Here is a 14,507-nt window from a genome sequence, read left to right on the forward strand (position 1 = left end):
GCCGTTCCCAATATTATTTTATCGAATAATTCTGCGTCAGTGTCACCCCTTCCAGATCTGTACACCCCAAAATTTCAAGGTGCCTATTATCTTTATAGAGATGGGCCTTACACCTGGAATTTCATGTTTCTCACCCTTAACGTTTTCATAGCTTATAATTCTCCTTTCACCAATGTGAATAATCCCCTTCCTTTAGATTCTGCCCTGTATCTAAGATAAACACTCTAACTGCAAGATAAAATGCCCTCTTCCACAATATCCCTTCTTAGCCTTAAATCAACTCAATATCTGGTAAATATAGGTTATATCTATTAAATTACCCAATTCTATTCCTTTCCTTACAATACAACTACAGTACAGTTTAACACTAACAACTTTATGTCCATCTCCCAGTACCCTTATCACCGCTCCCTAGTACACTCCGTTTCTTGAATGTTCTTCCATTTAACCCCTCTAAACAAACCTACTGACTTCTACGTACCACTACGGTTCAAGTGAAGGCCATTTGATCGCAGTTTCCTGTCTCCTACCCACCCATTAGGATCTACAAATCTTACCCCCAGTTTCCATTTACCAACTCCATAGTCTTATTCAAATCCCCGATCAACCCCCCCCCCCCCAGTTAGTATCCCCCCCTACATCGTATCCCATTGATAATCTCCGCGCTGTCATAACCAGGTCCAGCACTTCCCCAACTATGTCGGTACCTCATCTTCCTCGCCTTACATTGTTGGTACCAGCAGCATGCATACTGTAAAAGAGGAACTACCAAAATACACTGTAAATGAACAAAGTCTACTAAGTATGGTACTAATTCTTGGTGGCATTACTCAGTTAATGATTTCAGTAGCCTTCACAAGCATATTCGAGAAGTTACTAAAGCTTGTTGATAATTTGAAGGTATAATAGTTCACTGTGTTCTGTGTACTTTATATCATTTCTGTTGACAATCAGTTTCTATCACCACAATATTTAAATAATCGAATTCACTGTGCAGTATCTTCTTTTATCCTATGCCAATGTTCCTTAATTTCGTTTCTGTTGTCAAATGTAACTAATTGTTAGCACCCTCATGAGCCTTTTTTATTTTTTTAAATGAGTGTTATCTACAGCAAGGTTTCTAGAATTGATGAAGTTATAATTTCTGGACTTGAAACTTGGAGGGTGCATGGTGTAAAGTTGGCTGCTCATACTCACCTACCATTCTAAATAACGTTTGTCACCTGACACTGATATCACTGCGTTCGTCAATTTCCAATGATTTAGTAATTATCTTCACTAATAAGAATAAACAGGCAAGATATTTAGAGTTGATGAAGTTTGTAGGGTTGAAATTTTGAGGGAGTGTGGTGTAAAGTTGGCTGCTCTGAACCACCAACCATTGTTTATTACTTGACGGTATTGATAGCCCTTCGACAGTGATTTGTTCTAACGCTTGAATTTCGTGTTGGTTGAGATTGTACGTTGTGAAAAAAAATGAAGCTTTCGCTATATGTAGTTTGTTGTCCAAACAGTTCTTTGTTAAAACTACAACGTTCAGTAATTTGAGGAAGCTCACTACATTAAGGGGAATTAGAATGCCCTATCTCACATGTTAAAAATTATGAATTTAAGTTTGTATATCTATGAAACACGCTTAACTGTAATTCTTAAATATTTAGATATGTTTTAGCATCTACCTTGTGCGTTCAATTACGGAATGACGGATTATATGATTATATGATTGTATGATTCTCTTTAAATTACAGCAGAAGAACAAACAATACGTAACAGTTTCTAGTTCAGGCGGTGAAAACATCTTTGCTACAATGCTAGTTCAGATTTTCCTGTTAGTTATTTTAAAGCAGTGAAGAGTACATCTGTCTTGTAGACAGAACCAGCCGAGGTTGATGTAGGACGATGTCACATCGTCTGTGCATTTAAGGTTGCAGATGAACGTCACACATCCATTTTGCGCGCGTTGTAACTTCTGTAGTAATTCATCAGTGCAGTTGTTGTAAACTATATCGCAGTAATCAAGAATTGGCATAACTAGAGTTTCAATTAAAATCTAGTTTAGTTTAAGGGAAAATATACATTTAAACTTGCTGAGGGTATGTAGTGACACAAATACTCGCCTGCAAGTTGATACCGTATGTACGGACCATGGTAGAATTTCTGTTTACAGTTTTACATTGAGGTATGACTTTGCTGTGTATCCGTATCACTGGAAGAGTTGCACGATCTGCTCTGGATAATAGTGTTGGATTGGCTATAAGGATTGTTGGGGATTTGTCAGGGTTAAGAGACAGTCCGTGCTTTACTGACCACGGCTGTTTTAAATAGATATTAGAAGGAATAAATGTTAATTGTGTTTAATACCATTATGGTATAAAATAGCCACTAATATATCGTTTTGCAATAATTATATACAAATTTCAGTACAGATTAGATGAATATCTCAGAATTGTAAGAAGCACCGAAGACGCATATACCCAGTTCAGGAAGTGAAAGCAATTTTTAACCGTATCAATTAATTTCCTCATGACGGTTACTACAAAAAAGAAACAGATACATCTTGAAATAGAAAGAAACTGAATGTGTGAACATATGGTCAAATCGTCTAACGAAGATAAACCACCTTTTATTGCTGCAAATATGACAGTTGATAGCGTGTTCGAACTGTGGAACACCACGTGGACATCGGCATTTAAATCATAATACTGTTAAATGCATACATACATACATACATACATACATACATACATACATACATACATACATACATACATACATACATACATACATACATACATACATTTCAAAATAAAATGTGCATCCAATTGCTCACAAATTGTTACGAGAAATGGACACTTGATAACAAAAAACCTCTCAAATGATTTTAACACCAAGGAGCAAAGACGCAAGTTAGGAGCAAGATAGGATTGACGGAGGCCATAACAATCCAAGTTGGTCTTCATCAAGAATCTGAACTGAGTCCCTATATTTTTGATCTGATAATGGATGTTCTCTGAAAATATCAGAGAACCAGCTTCTTGGTGTATGCTATTTTCAGATGATATCGTACTATGCAGCACAAATAGAGAATATCTTGAGTATAAACTAGAATGCTGGAGAAGAGCCCTAGAGGAAAGAGGTCAAAATAAGACGGCATAAGACCGAATACATGTGGCTGGGAGGAACTGGGAATGAAATTGTTCAGATGAGAAGAAATAAGGCAAGGAATAGTCTCAAGTACCTAGAATCCACTATGTCTGCTGTTGGTAATCTAGATCTAGAAATTACCCGCCGAATTCATGCTGTCTGGCCTAACTAGAAAAGGTTGCCAGGTGTCCTCTGTGACAGAAGACTAAATATCCGAAGAGAGAGGAAAGCCCATAAATGTACGGTGAGACCTGCAATGTTATGTGGTGCAGAAACTTGGCCAACAGTGAATTCACAATATAAGCGGCTGGGAGTTGAAGATACTGAGATGGATGTGTGGGGTTACGAATAAAAACCACATCAAGAACACCTGTATACGAGGCAGCGTTAAAGAGACTAGAAAGGTCCAAGAGGATGATTGCTCTGGTATGGCCATATTAAGAGCAGGGATGAAAACTATGTAGGAAGGAGAATGCTTGACATGGAGCTGGAAGGTAGAAGGGAGGTAGACCCAGAAAAAGACGGATGTATTGTGTGCGGAAAGATCTCGTGGAGAAACAATGAACAGAAAATGCCATTTGGAGCCGAGGGAAATGGAAACGACTTGTCAGAAACGTCGACCCCGCATGAACAGAAAAGAATGGAGAAGGAAATGAAGTTCATGCAAACATAAATATTTACTGTAGTTCTATGTCACTAGTACTTAAGAATAAGTTCATAATTAACGTCTACATGATACATTTACCATCGGTTTGGCTACGCTGTTAGAATCACGTTGCTGTGCGCTTGGAATCGGGAGAAAGTGAGTTCGAACTCCACCGTCGACAGCCTTGAATATGGTTTTCCATGGATTCCTAGTTTCTCACCATGCAAATGCTGGGGTTGAACCTCAATTTCGGACACGGCCACTTCCTTTCCAGTTCTAGCCCTTCCCTATCCCTCCGTCATCATACGGCCTGTCAACGTCGGAGCAAACTAGAGCAAATAGCAGAAAAAGGGCATTTTTCCTCATAATAATGTAGTGCACTTTCACCATCAAATTAGCGGGTAATAATGCATTGCATTTAACATTCCTTCAACAGATCTTAAGAGACGTCAAAGGAGTTTGCATCCATTGAGACTGTAAAGGTCTCTGGAGTAGAGGAGATACAGACATCTGATATCAATAACCTCAGCACTAAATGGTTAGCTGCCTTTGTCCCTCATTTCCAGTGCAGGATGAATGAGCCCCAGGGTCAAATGCCTCGCCAAAGGGGAAAATCACTTTTCTAAATTTCTCATTTTCCTGGGAGGGAATAGAAACCACGTCCTTCAAGGTAAACCGATCACGCCGTTACCATCTCGGACTTCGAGGCCTTTAACGTTGCAATACGTCTACTGACGTAGTTTTCTCGCAATGGGGCGCACGCCCAAAGACTGTGTCGAAATTAATAATAATAATAATGATAATAATAATAATAATCTTATTGTTTAAGGTCTCACTAACCACTTTGATGGTTTTCGAAGGCACTGAAGTGTCAGAAAGTTACTCCGCGTGAGTTATGCAATGTGCTGATAAATCTACCGACATCAAGTTGAATTACCTGAACACCTTCCAATACCACCGGACTAAGTCGGAATAAAAAGCAACCAACATTGACTCACAAATCCAGCGCTACGCTGCCTGAGCCATCCAGCCTGCGACGTAAAGCCAATTGTAAAAAAAAGGTAGAAAAGCACAACTGGTATTGAATTTCGTGTAAATGTGTATCTTAACAAATATCAGAATTTCATACATCAAGGTTCCTAATCCAGACCAATATTTCTAATTCCAGTGAGGATAACTTATTATGTGAGAACTTCCCGAGTTTCATCGCAGACATCACCTATGATCCCATGATCATGACTGGCAATAACGAGGGAAAATGTATGGTCTCCTTGCCATTCGTTAGCTACTGATCAGTGAAACCTATCAGTGTGATCTGTATTTTGTGAGACTCGTTAATAGTAATCTGCAATAATTGAAGTTTCAGTATGTTGATCTGAAAATGAAGATATAAAAACTAGTTTTGGCCTTCAAGGGACAAAATATTTCACGATTATAAGAGGCTTATACCGGTAATTGGGAGTGAATCAGTCCTCTCTGCTTTTACGGCCCAAGTGGAGACTAGAGATCGATTTAACCTCTTAACAAGAAAGCTACACAAAGGGCTCAACATGCGTTTTCACTCACTTCCCGCAGCGACTTGTGCTAGTTGAACTATTCATTTTAGTTCTCATATCGTCCTCCATCATCATGTCCGTCAAAAAAGCGCAGAATATTTTCTATTAAGTTAGCCTATATTCACGTTCAATTGGTTCTTTACATTTCCTTCTTTGCAAATGAGATTTACGTGATTGGCACAATACAATATCAGCTCTTCCTATAATGTTGAAACTTACCATGACTAAATTACTGTAGATAATTATTTCGCGTGCGCTTGGAGCAATGTGATCTACAACCTTGTGTATCGAGTGCATGTGAAATTCATCTCAGCTCAGAATATGCTGAAGAGTGCATGCGTAATTAACTGTGACTAACAATGGAAATCGCTTTCGCTTGTGGGACATTACGTTTACAGTGCACTATGTCTTTTGGTATGGGCCAGAAGAAATAAATTACTTTCATTCACCTGCCTCTGTCCCATCGTTGGCTTTGACAATATGGTAGCGACCGAGGTATTATTGCCGTTCCTTAAGCAGCCATTCTCTGTAATGAATGGTGAGAAAGTGTCTCTCATAACATCTTTTGGTGGAAACATTTCAGTGGGCTTGGTTGACTAACGTGTAATAGCAACGGGCTGGCTCGGTGAGGAAAGCAAGGGGAAACTAGCTCACTCAATATTTCCCCAGTATAACGATTCAAGGACGCCTAGGCCATCTACGACAAATGATGGTGGAATTGTTGAGGTTCCAACCATCCTTCGGACTGAGAACTTAACACACACGTAACAATGGAAAGGAAGTGAACTACCCGGGCATTCCTATGATGCTGATGGGAAGAAATCACAGAAAACTCCTTCTAGGATGATCGACTGAGGATTTCACTCCACATCTTTATCTCAGTTCTCATCAAGAGGATGATTGCATTAGAGCCTTCTCCCCACTACGTCGTCGGGCGCAATTGTGGCTATCATTACAGCAAAGCCAAAACTATAATTATTTACTAGAGACGACACCATGTCATTCGTCAACCCAGTGAGATCTTTGCCGACACGAACTCAACCTTACACGTCGATGTTGTCAGGCCAGTAAGACATTTTCAGCAGAGACGTGAGCTCGTTCGCCAGCCGCACGCAATTAGCAATTGTTTTTCGCGTAACTTATGGTCCCACAATTGCTAGAATTTGCGCTTACACCGATCAGAAGTTCCTTCGGGACATCCAAATGATGCAGTGATTCTCTTGTACTGTTATGCATTCGGTTGATCATATGCCAGGTATACAAGCATGTGTGACTTCATTTTTTGACCACTGTACAGTAGATGCATGTCGGCCAACCCGTGCAGCTACACTCCCATTCTCATACAGGCCAATTATCCGAGACCTCTCAACCTGCGACATGTGATAATCTAGTGACTTTTATTCTTCTGCCGTCAAGGCATGTTTGATAAGGGAATCCTCACGACGACGACGACGAATATGTGTTCATTCCTTCCCTGAATGGGGAGGTGGGCCTCTTAGACGGTGACGCCGTCTCTCAGGCCGAGAGATTTGTTACGGTGAAGGAGATGCACGGATAAGGTCAGGGGGTTGGCGGCCGTGGACTATACTAGGAACTGTCGCGGCATTCGCCTTAGTGCAGGAGAATGGAAAACCACGGAAAACCATTCGCAGGACAGCCGACGGTTGGGGCCAGCCGTGAGGTCCAGCAGGGTAGAGCCACGATAGAGCAGCGGCCATCCCTCCTCTGCTCGGTTGGCCGATCAGAGTACAGAGCTGTTAGACCACGGACCAACAGTGGCCACTTAAGGGACGAAACCCAAGGGCCGAAACCTACTCTGCATCTACCGACGGATCTTCACTTTACAGACTGCAAGTCAACTTATCTGCACTGTGATCGGCATGCTGGAGGTGGTTCGCCCGTTCTTATTCCACACCGTGGTAGGGCCGCGGCTACGAACTGAGTCGCACATGTGAACATGGCCCTGTTTTACGCTCGGCTTTCATTCCTGACACCAACCCCATATGGACTTAAAGTAGTTGTTTAACTATTAACTACCGAGCTCGATAGCAGCAGTCGCTTAAGTGCGGCCAGTATCCAGTATTCGGGAGATTTTGGGTTCGAACACCACTGTCGGCAGCCCTGAAGATAGTTTTCCGTGGTTTCCCATTTTCACACCAGGCAAATGCTGGGGCTGTACCTTAATTAAGGCCACGGCCGCTTCCTTCTCACTCATAGTCCTTTCCTGTCCCATCGTCGCCACAAGACCTCTCTGTGTCGGTGCGACGTAAAGCAACTTGCCAAAAAACTCTTAACTTTATTGTTGTATTATTCGAGGAAAGCATTACAGTCCAGTCCAGATAGAAATTAAAATAACAGTAATATAGGCGTGCTTGAGCTAATTATTCCAAAGATGGCCATTTCAACTTCAAGAGCTGAGTACCTCTCATGGACTGGCTGTCCACTGGGAACCGCTGAACTCACTTGCTCGGAGAGAAAGGTTTCAGATTCGAATCCTGGAGACAGTCACATTTTCAGTTATTTGTCTTAATTTAATGTCATTTTCAAGACATCGTAGATTCATCTTGTACTGTAAATAACAGGAGCCTTGAGGTTTTCTGCCGACGAAAAATGTTATGGCACAACAAATAACATTGTCTTTTATCAGGGAAACTGATAAGAGAATTAGTAATATTATCAAGTCATATTACGTTCACCTTCCGTCATATCAAGAAATTGTATTAACGAGATCACCAGATACTAATATGAACCGTAAAATATTAAATCCATGTTTCCAAACACGTATTAATTGCTGAATAGTTCCCATAGAGCTTTCTAAACTATTTATGTGTACTAACTCTAAGTATTTAAGTACGAACGGAGTGAAGAAATCGTCATGGGTAAAAACAAGGTATCGTTAATTGTAAGATTTCATCTTCTTCTCATCATATCTAAAGTGTGCCTGGTTCTAACATAATCAGCCACTTACCTTTCAGAATAGCTCACTATGTTAGCTACTGTTCATGAATTAGGCAGTGGAGTATGTTTATTTAGAAGCTGCATAGTGCATTGATGCTTAACAGGTGTAGTTAATGGACCCCTATTCAATGTGTACCTCCGAATACATTTTAACGCCATGTGTCTGTACAACTAAGCAGCTATGGCTTCTAGTAATGAAACTCCTCGGTTGAAGAATGAGCAGAAGTGCGATCATTGAAAATTTGTCTTTAAAAATAGTATTTTCAATCCTCAAACCTGGATTTAAAGCCTGAATACCTAGGAATCCAACATGGGGGCTCTGAATAGGCGGTTGAGATGTTACTCCAACACTGAGCTGGCTTAGCAACAAGATTAGGGGAGTTTACCTCGTAGACTTGTAGTTTCTTTAACAAGATGGTAAAGGCGAGCTCGGTTCGTCTAGAAGGAATGCTCGTAACTTATAAACGGACGTGATAGCCGCGGGGCATTGCCACTTGCTTCCAATCAAGGTGGCCGTATTTCGAATCCCAGTCAATGCGTGTTATGAAAAGTGGAGATGTCACTAATCGTAAATAAGGCCTCGTTTGTGAACAAAATATGATTTACGAAGTCTTCTGGTTGACGATGGACCCATTTGAAGAAGGCCATACGCTGCGCATCATTTCTCTCCGATAGGTGCTGAACACGCTACAGATAGTACGGATGTTGCCGGCCTTTCCTGCAACGTTCATAGGACGGTGCAATGGACATTCCAACCACTGCCACGATTTGTCTAGTATTCCTGCCGGGGTCCTCTGTAGTACGTACTAATATGCGATCCTCTGCACGAAGATTACGACTAGGCCCACCAGCTTCGAGCCTGGGCATGACATTTCCAGTGTCAGCTATTTTCTATGTGGCTGCTATAAGACAAACTCTAACTGTAAGAGACGAGAATGAAGTGGAACTATTGACTTAGAGAGGTCAGAGTATGGATGTGGATAGACAACCTCTCACTGGAAGGGACAAAAGGAAGTGCTGATAAAATGTGCACAGGCGCGGTTCTGCACAACACCAGTTTAGTTCCTCTTTCTGCATTCCTTAGAACTAAACTAGATGTGAGAAGTGAGAACATTTAGGCTGAGTGAGCGTCGGGTAACATGGACGTCAATAACAGCCAGTCGTCTGTCCTGTCTGCCCTATGTACCTATTACCCTTCTGGAACGATTTTAAGACTGGCTGGATGGCGGTATGTACATGTAGCTCACCTTCAATGGGAGAGTGCCTGAAAAGGTCTGCACCAACTCGGGACGAGTATACGAATTTACTTTTACGAAAAAGTTGCAAACTTTGGGCTGGGAAGACTTGAATATGAGGATACGAGCTGCTCGACTAATCGGAATGTTCCGGGCTGTTAATAGAGAGATGGCGTGGAGTAACTTAACATTAGTAGACGAATATGCTTGAATTGATTTTTTTAAGTAAGAAAATTCGTAATGCGACGATAAAGTTCGAATTCAAGAGGATAGAAAGGGGCAAATATGTTTCCAGGAAGAATAATAATTAGGGATTGGAATAATTTACCGTAGGTGGTATTCAATTAATTTTCAATTTCTTTGAAATCATTTAAGAAAGGTGTAGGTAAGCAACTGATAGCCGATCCAGATCTGTGAAAACTGATTGAATGACTGATATTAATGTAGGAAAGATCTTAAAATGAAGATAAATTTGGAATTCAAGAGGACAAATTGAGGAAAATACTGGTGTATAGGAAGGGGAATTGCGGAATGGAATAATTTGATCATTTTCCAACGTCTTTGAAATCATTTACGAAAGGACGAGGTTAACAACTGGTAGGAAATCTGTCACCAGGGTGCAGATCAATGGCGATTAATTGATCGTACTCTGATATAAAGCCCTTCTTTGTGGAAATCGTTCAAAGTACGTACATCTCAGCAGCTGCATGATCATTCTGTTCTACTTCGCGGTAAATTAAAATCATACCCAATAATACTCCCTCAATGTGAACTGTTAGGCGTTATGTTCATCAGCTAACACTAGTCATGTTCACGTTTAAACATTACGTCATAGGTCACTCCTCCCCTCCCAACGAGGCTGCCCACCTTTCGCATCATCGTAGCTGCGTTGCTACGTCTTCTCTGACAACATTCAAACGCATCGAGATACTAGACAAATAACAACAAACATTTATTCTGACACTTATTCCTAGATGTTTGTACACTCTATCGTCCTTCGTTTCGTGCCAATAGCCCATCACATCACTGATTCCATTGTGATATTTTAGCATAACGGTGAAGCTACTTGCGACTTGGGACGAGGCTCGTAGTCACGTGATAAGAGTGACGAATCACATATTGCTGATTATATCGATTCCTTGTGCTTATGCCCCTACGCCTTCTATAAGATAGCTCTTCACTTGTCCACAGGTGACAGAATGGATCCTCATGGCACTGAAATACAACACAAGAAAGGAAATCGTACATGAGACCACTCGAACGACAGACACCGCTAGACCAAGTGGGTGACCTATATTTCCATGCCATACTTCTTTATTTCTCTTTACCTACACCAACATTTCACTCCGCCATGATAAATAAATTATCATCTCCCTTGACAGGCAGAACAAGTTCTCATAAATCATTTGAAACTCGTCATTGTATGCTGGGCTGTTGAACGTTCTAGCTCTGCATCATCATCATCATGGTCTTCACGTTCTATTGAGTCTGGGCATGACACGGATGTTATACATCAGTTATTTTAACTCATATATTTTTAGTTCATTATATGTTCTGCTGAACGATAGAAGTGATTAAAGTAGTCGCTTCCAGACCTGCTGCCCTGTGTTGGAATCCCAGCTCTGCAATGAATTTAAGGCTGGTTTAAGAGACTGAAGCCGGTCCCGCGGTGTAGGGTTAGCGCACCTGCATCTTACCTGGAGCCCCCTGGTTAGATTCCCCACCGGTTTAGGGATTTTTACCTGGATCTAAGGGCTGGTTCGAGGTCCACTCAGTCTACGTGATTATAATTGAGGAGTTATCTGACGGTGAGATGGCGGCCCCGATCTAGAAAGCCAAGAATAACGGCCGAGAGGATTCGTCGTGTTGACCACACGGCACCTCATAATCTGCACGCCTTCGGGCTGAGCAGCGATCGCTTGGTAGGCTATGGCCCTTCGGGGCTGTTGTGCCATGGGGTTACGAGACTGAAACAAGGTGCACTCAACTTCAGGCGGCAAAACTGAGTAGCGAATTCTGCTCTTGGCCATCCTAGAAGTGGTTCACTGCGTCATCTTCTCTTCCATGAAGTCAGAGGAGAGGGAATATTTTGTCTTAATAAACTAGAGTATTGGCCTTACAAGTAAATATTAAAAGGACGAGTTCGATGATGCAGGAATTGGATCCACATTTGAAAATGTGCTAGTGGGAGCGGAGTAAGACGGATCTCTTAAAGAAACAATAGAGGTTAATGTCCCTCGTAAGAAACACGCTGTCTTAATTGATAAAATGTTTTAGTGTGGTGTTACCATTAATCTAGGCAACAACATACCGACTTCATATTATGAAAAGTAATAAAAATGAGATATTAATAATTTTACAAACACATTACGGGTCTAAATGTTCCCAAATGAAATCTTCTGTAGAGTCATTGTTAGAAACCGACGCAAAATATTCAAATGCAATGCAGTTGTTGTTCTTAATCCCCTATATTGTACTGTATGTTGATTGTTTGCCATGTACTTACATGAAGTAACAGCACTGACAGTAGTAGAAAATACCAGCAGATATTTCGGAGTGTTTTTACATTATAACATCCTATATGTAAATTACTATCGCGAAAGAGTGAAAAAAATAGAAGACGTCCTTAAATGGAAAACGGTACTGTTACTATCACTACATTGGCAATGGTAGACGTAAAGAATTATATCGAGATTACAAAAAATGATCTGTTTACAGGTTCCAATTCCGTGCCGCCCACAGAAAACATTCACCGTATTCGTACTCGAAATTCCGGAGGACATTCCTGAAGAAGACGTTCGGCACTCCCTGTACAAGTTCTCTTCTGTGGTGGAGGTTACTCGCCTCCCAAAGGAGTCTTCTTCTGGTCCTGGTCCGGGTCAGGTAGCAAGTGCTTCAAGTGCAGCTTCAGGAACAGTGACTGGCGGCAAGATTGACGCTTCATCCACAGGTGAAGTATGCCATATATCAGCCTTATTTTAACCAACCAGCCAGCCAGCAGTCCCTACCGCTGGTCAATGTATACTCAACCACACAAGATTGGCCGTCGCTGAAGATGACTTTCTTTCAAAATTATTTTTATAAAATAGAATGAATTTACTATGCATGTGGTAAAATTAAAAGTATCACATCTTGGCCACCGGCTGTCCTCGGTTTACGAATATCCGCGCGTTTCGAGAATGTATATTAACTATTTCTTTGCTGCACAGTTTTTGTGTGGTTGAGTTTAGTTGGAAGATTATTTCTTAATTGTGCATATTACAGCTTGTCACATCCACAGACATCCATTATGTTACAGAAATATTTCACGTTTCCATTTAATTAACATTATTAACATTTAATTAATTTGAAATTTCACATATCAGCCAAGAGAGATTAGCAGGTAGGCTTTGTGCATGGTAGCGATTATCCGTGGAATAGTTGAGAATTACACTGTCAACCATTTTTGAAATGGTATTATATGGCATAATTTCCAAGTTTTGTCTTCACGTATTTTTCCCAGGACGAAGCCCCTACGTTACCAATTCCACACTTAATAATTATAAATACGTAACCTCCCTGGCTCTATAGCCCATTCAGGGCCTTGATCGTATCTAGACGACTGCTGGACACTCAGATAATCAGCACATGTTTCGATTTTCACACAAAGAAAATGTCGGCTACTGTTTTCAAGTTCTAGTCCTATCCTAGTGTCAACGAAAACTTACCCGTTTTTGTGTGACGTCAACCAATCAACAATGACTGTTGTGGGATCAGTAACGTATGGGGAATTAATTTGCTTCAGAGCCATGTACTGAAAGCTGACAGAACGCATTTCTCTTTAACTCCTGACATATTTCTGCGAGAAAATTAAAATTTAATTATTATATTTTTCTTGATTCGATTTAGGAGATGAGAATATCTTTGATACTGGAAAGTGTAGGGTTTACGGATAACCTAGGTATTTATGAGCTGAGTAATGTGTTTGTGCAAAGCTATGATTTCCACTAATACCTGCGAAATGTGCGAGTGTAGGGAAACCAGGCAAGTGCTCGCCTTCACGAATACAGATGAGGACTCTCGCATAATACCACATCACAATTGCAAGCCCGTCAGCTAGTCTCGCATGCTCACGTACAGTACATAAAATTCCAAGAGCGTGCATTTTCGAAGTGAGTGTCACCAGAGCACTAGCGAAGAACGGTAGCGCATAAAGGATATCGTTGACAGGACGATCATAGCTTACTGAATGAGTTAAATTCATCCGATAGCATATGATATTGTGGATTTCGTATATGAAGCTGGCCGAAGTTAAGGAGCAGAAATAGGTAATTTCTCATAGTTTGTCAAGAGTAACCTCAAAGATACACGAAACAGGCTTACATCTAGGAAATCCTAAACTGAATAGGTGCTTGTTTAATAGGTGCTCCTTCTAAGATCTGTTTTATTTCAATCTTAGACCTCAATAATTGCCATAACATATAGATCTACAGATCTGATTAAAATTACCAAATAGTTTGTACAGAAATTGGAATGGCCTCAAGCTAGACTTAAGTCGTGGGAAAATGCGAAAATAAGAATGTTAGTGCATTACATGTGTTTCATTTCCTATGAAAATATTCAGAAATTTCAGCTACTGAAGTCCGTGTTTAGTGTCCCAGTAAATACTAACGGTTCTCAGATATGCAGAGGGCTATCACTGGGAATGAAGCGACCGTGGCTTTACTTGAGGTATAACCCGATGATTTGTCTGGTGTGAAAATTGGAAACCACGGAAAACCATCTTCAGAGCTGTCGGCAGTAGAGTTCGAACCCACCATCTCCTCAATGCAAGCTGTGCAGAAGTATAAGAATTTTATTAACATAATGGCAGATCATCCGCCACAAGGTGATAGCATTTGGACGCTCCTAAACTTAATCGACGTGAGCCAGGATCAAACCTGAGATCTTGTTACCATAGAGGGAAGTTACGTCATGATCATCAGCCCG

At 41.0% G+C, this 14,507-nt stretch overlaps 1 protein-coding gene across 3 annotated transcripts in view; it reads left to right on the plus strand.

The window, feature by feature from the left end:
* LOC136862908 (uncharacterized) overlaps positions 1-14,507 on the plus strand; it is a 157,319-nt gene that overhangs the window by 15,635 nt on the left and 127,177 nt on the right. For all 3 annotated transcript variants that reach the window (XM_067139188.2, XM_067139187.2, XM_067139189.2), the window contains exon 2: positions 12,258-12,489. In XM_067139188.2, the coding sequence (XP_066995289.2) occupies positions 12,258-12,489 (232 nt within the window). The remainder of the gene's footprint in view (positions 1-12,257; positions 12,490-14,507) is intronic.

The sequence above is a fragment of the Anabrus simplex genome, chromosome 2 (genome assembly GCF_040414725.1).
Source record: "Anabrus simplex isolate iqAnaSimp1 chromosome 2, ASM4041472v1, whole genome shotgun sequence".
NCBI lineage: Eukaryota > Metazoa > Arthropoda > Insecta > Orthoptera > Tettigoniidae > Anabrus > Anabrus simplex.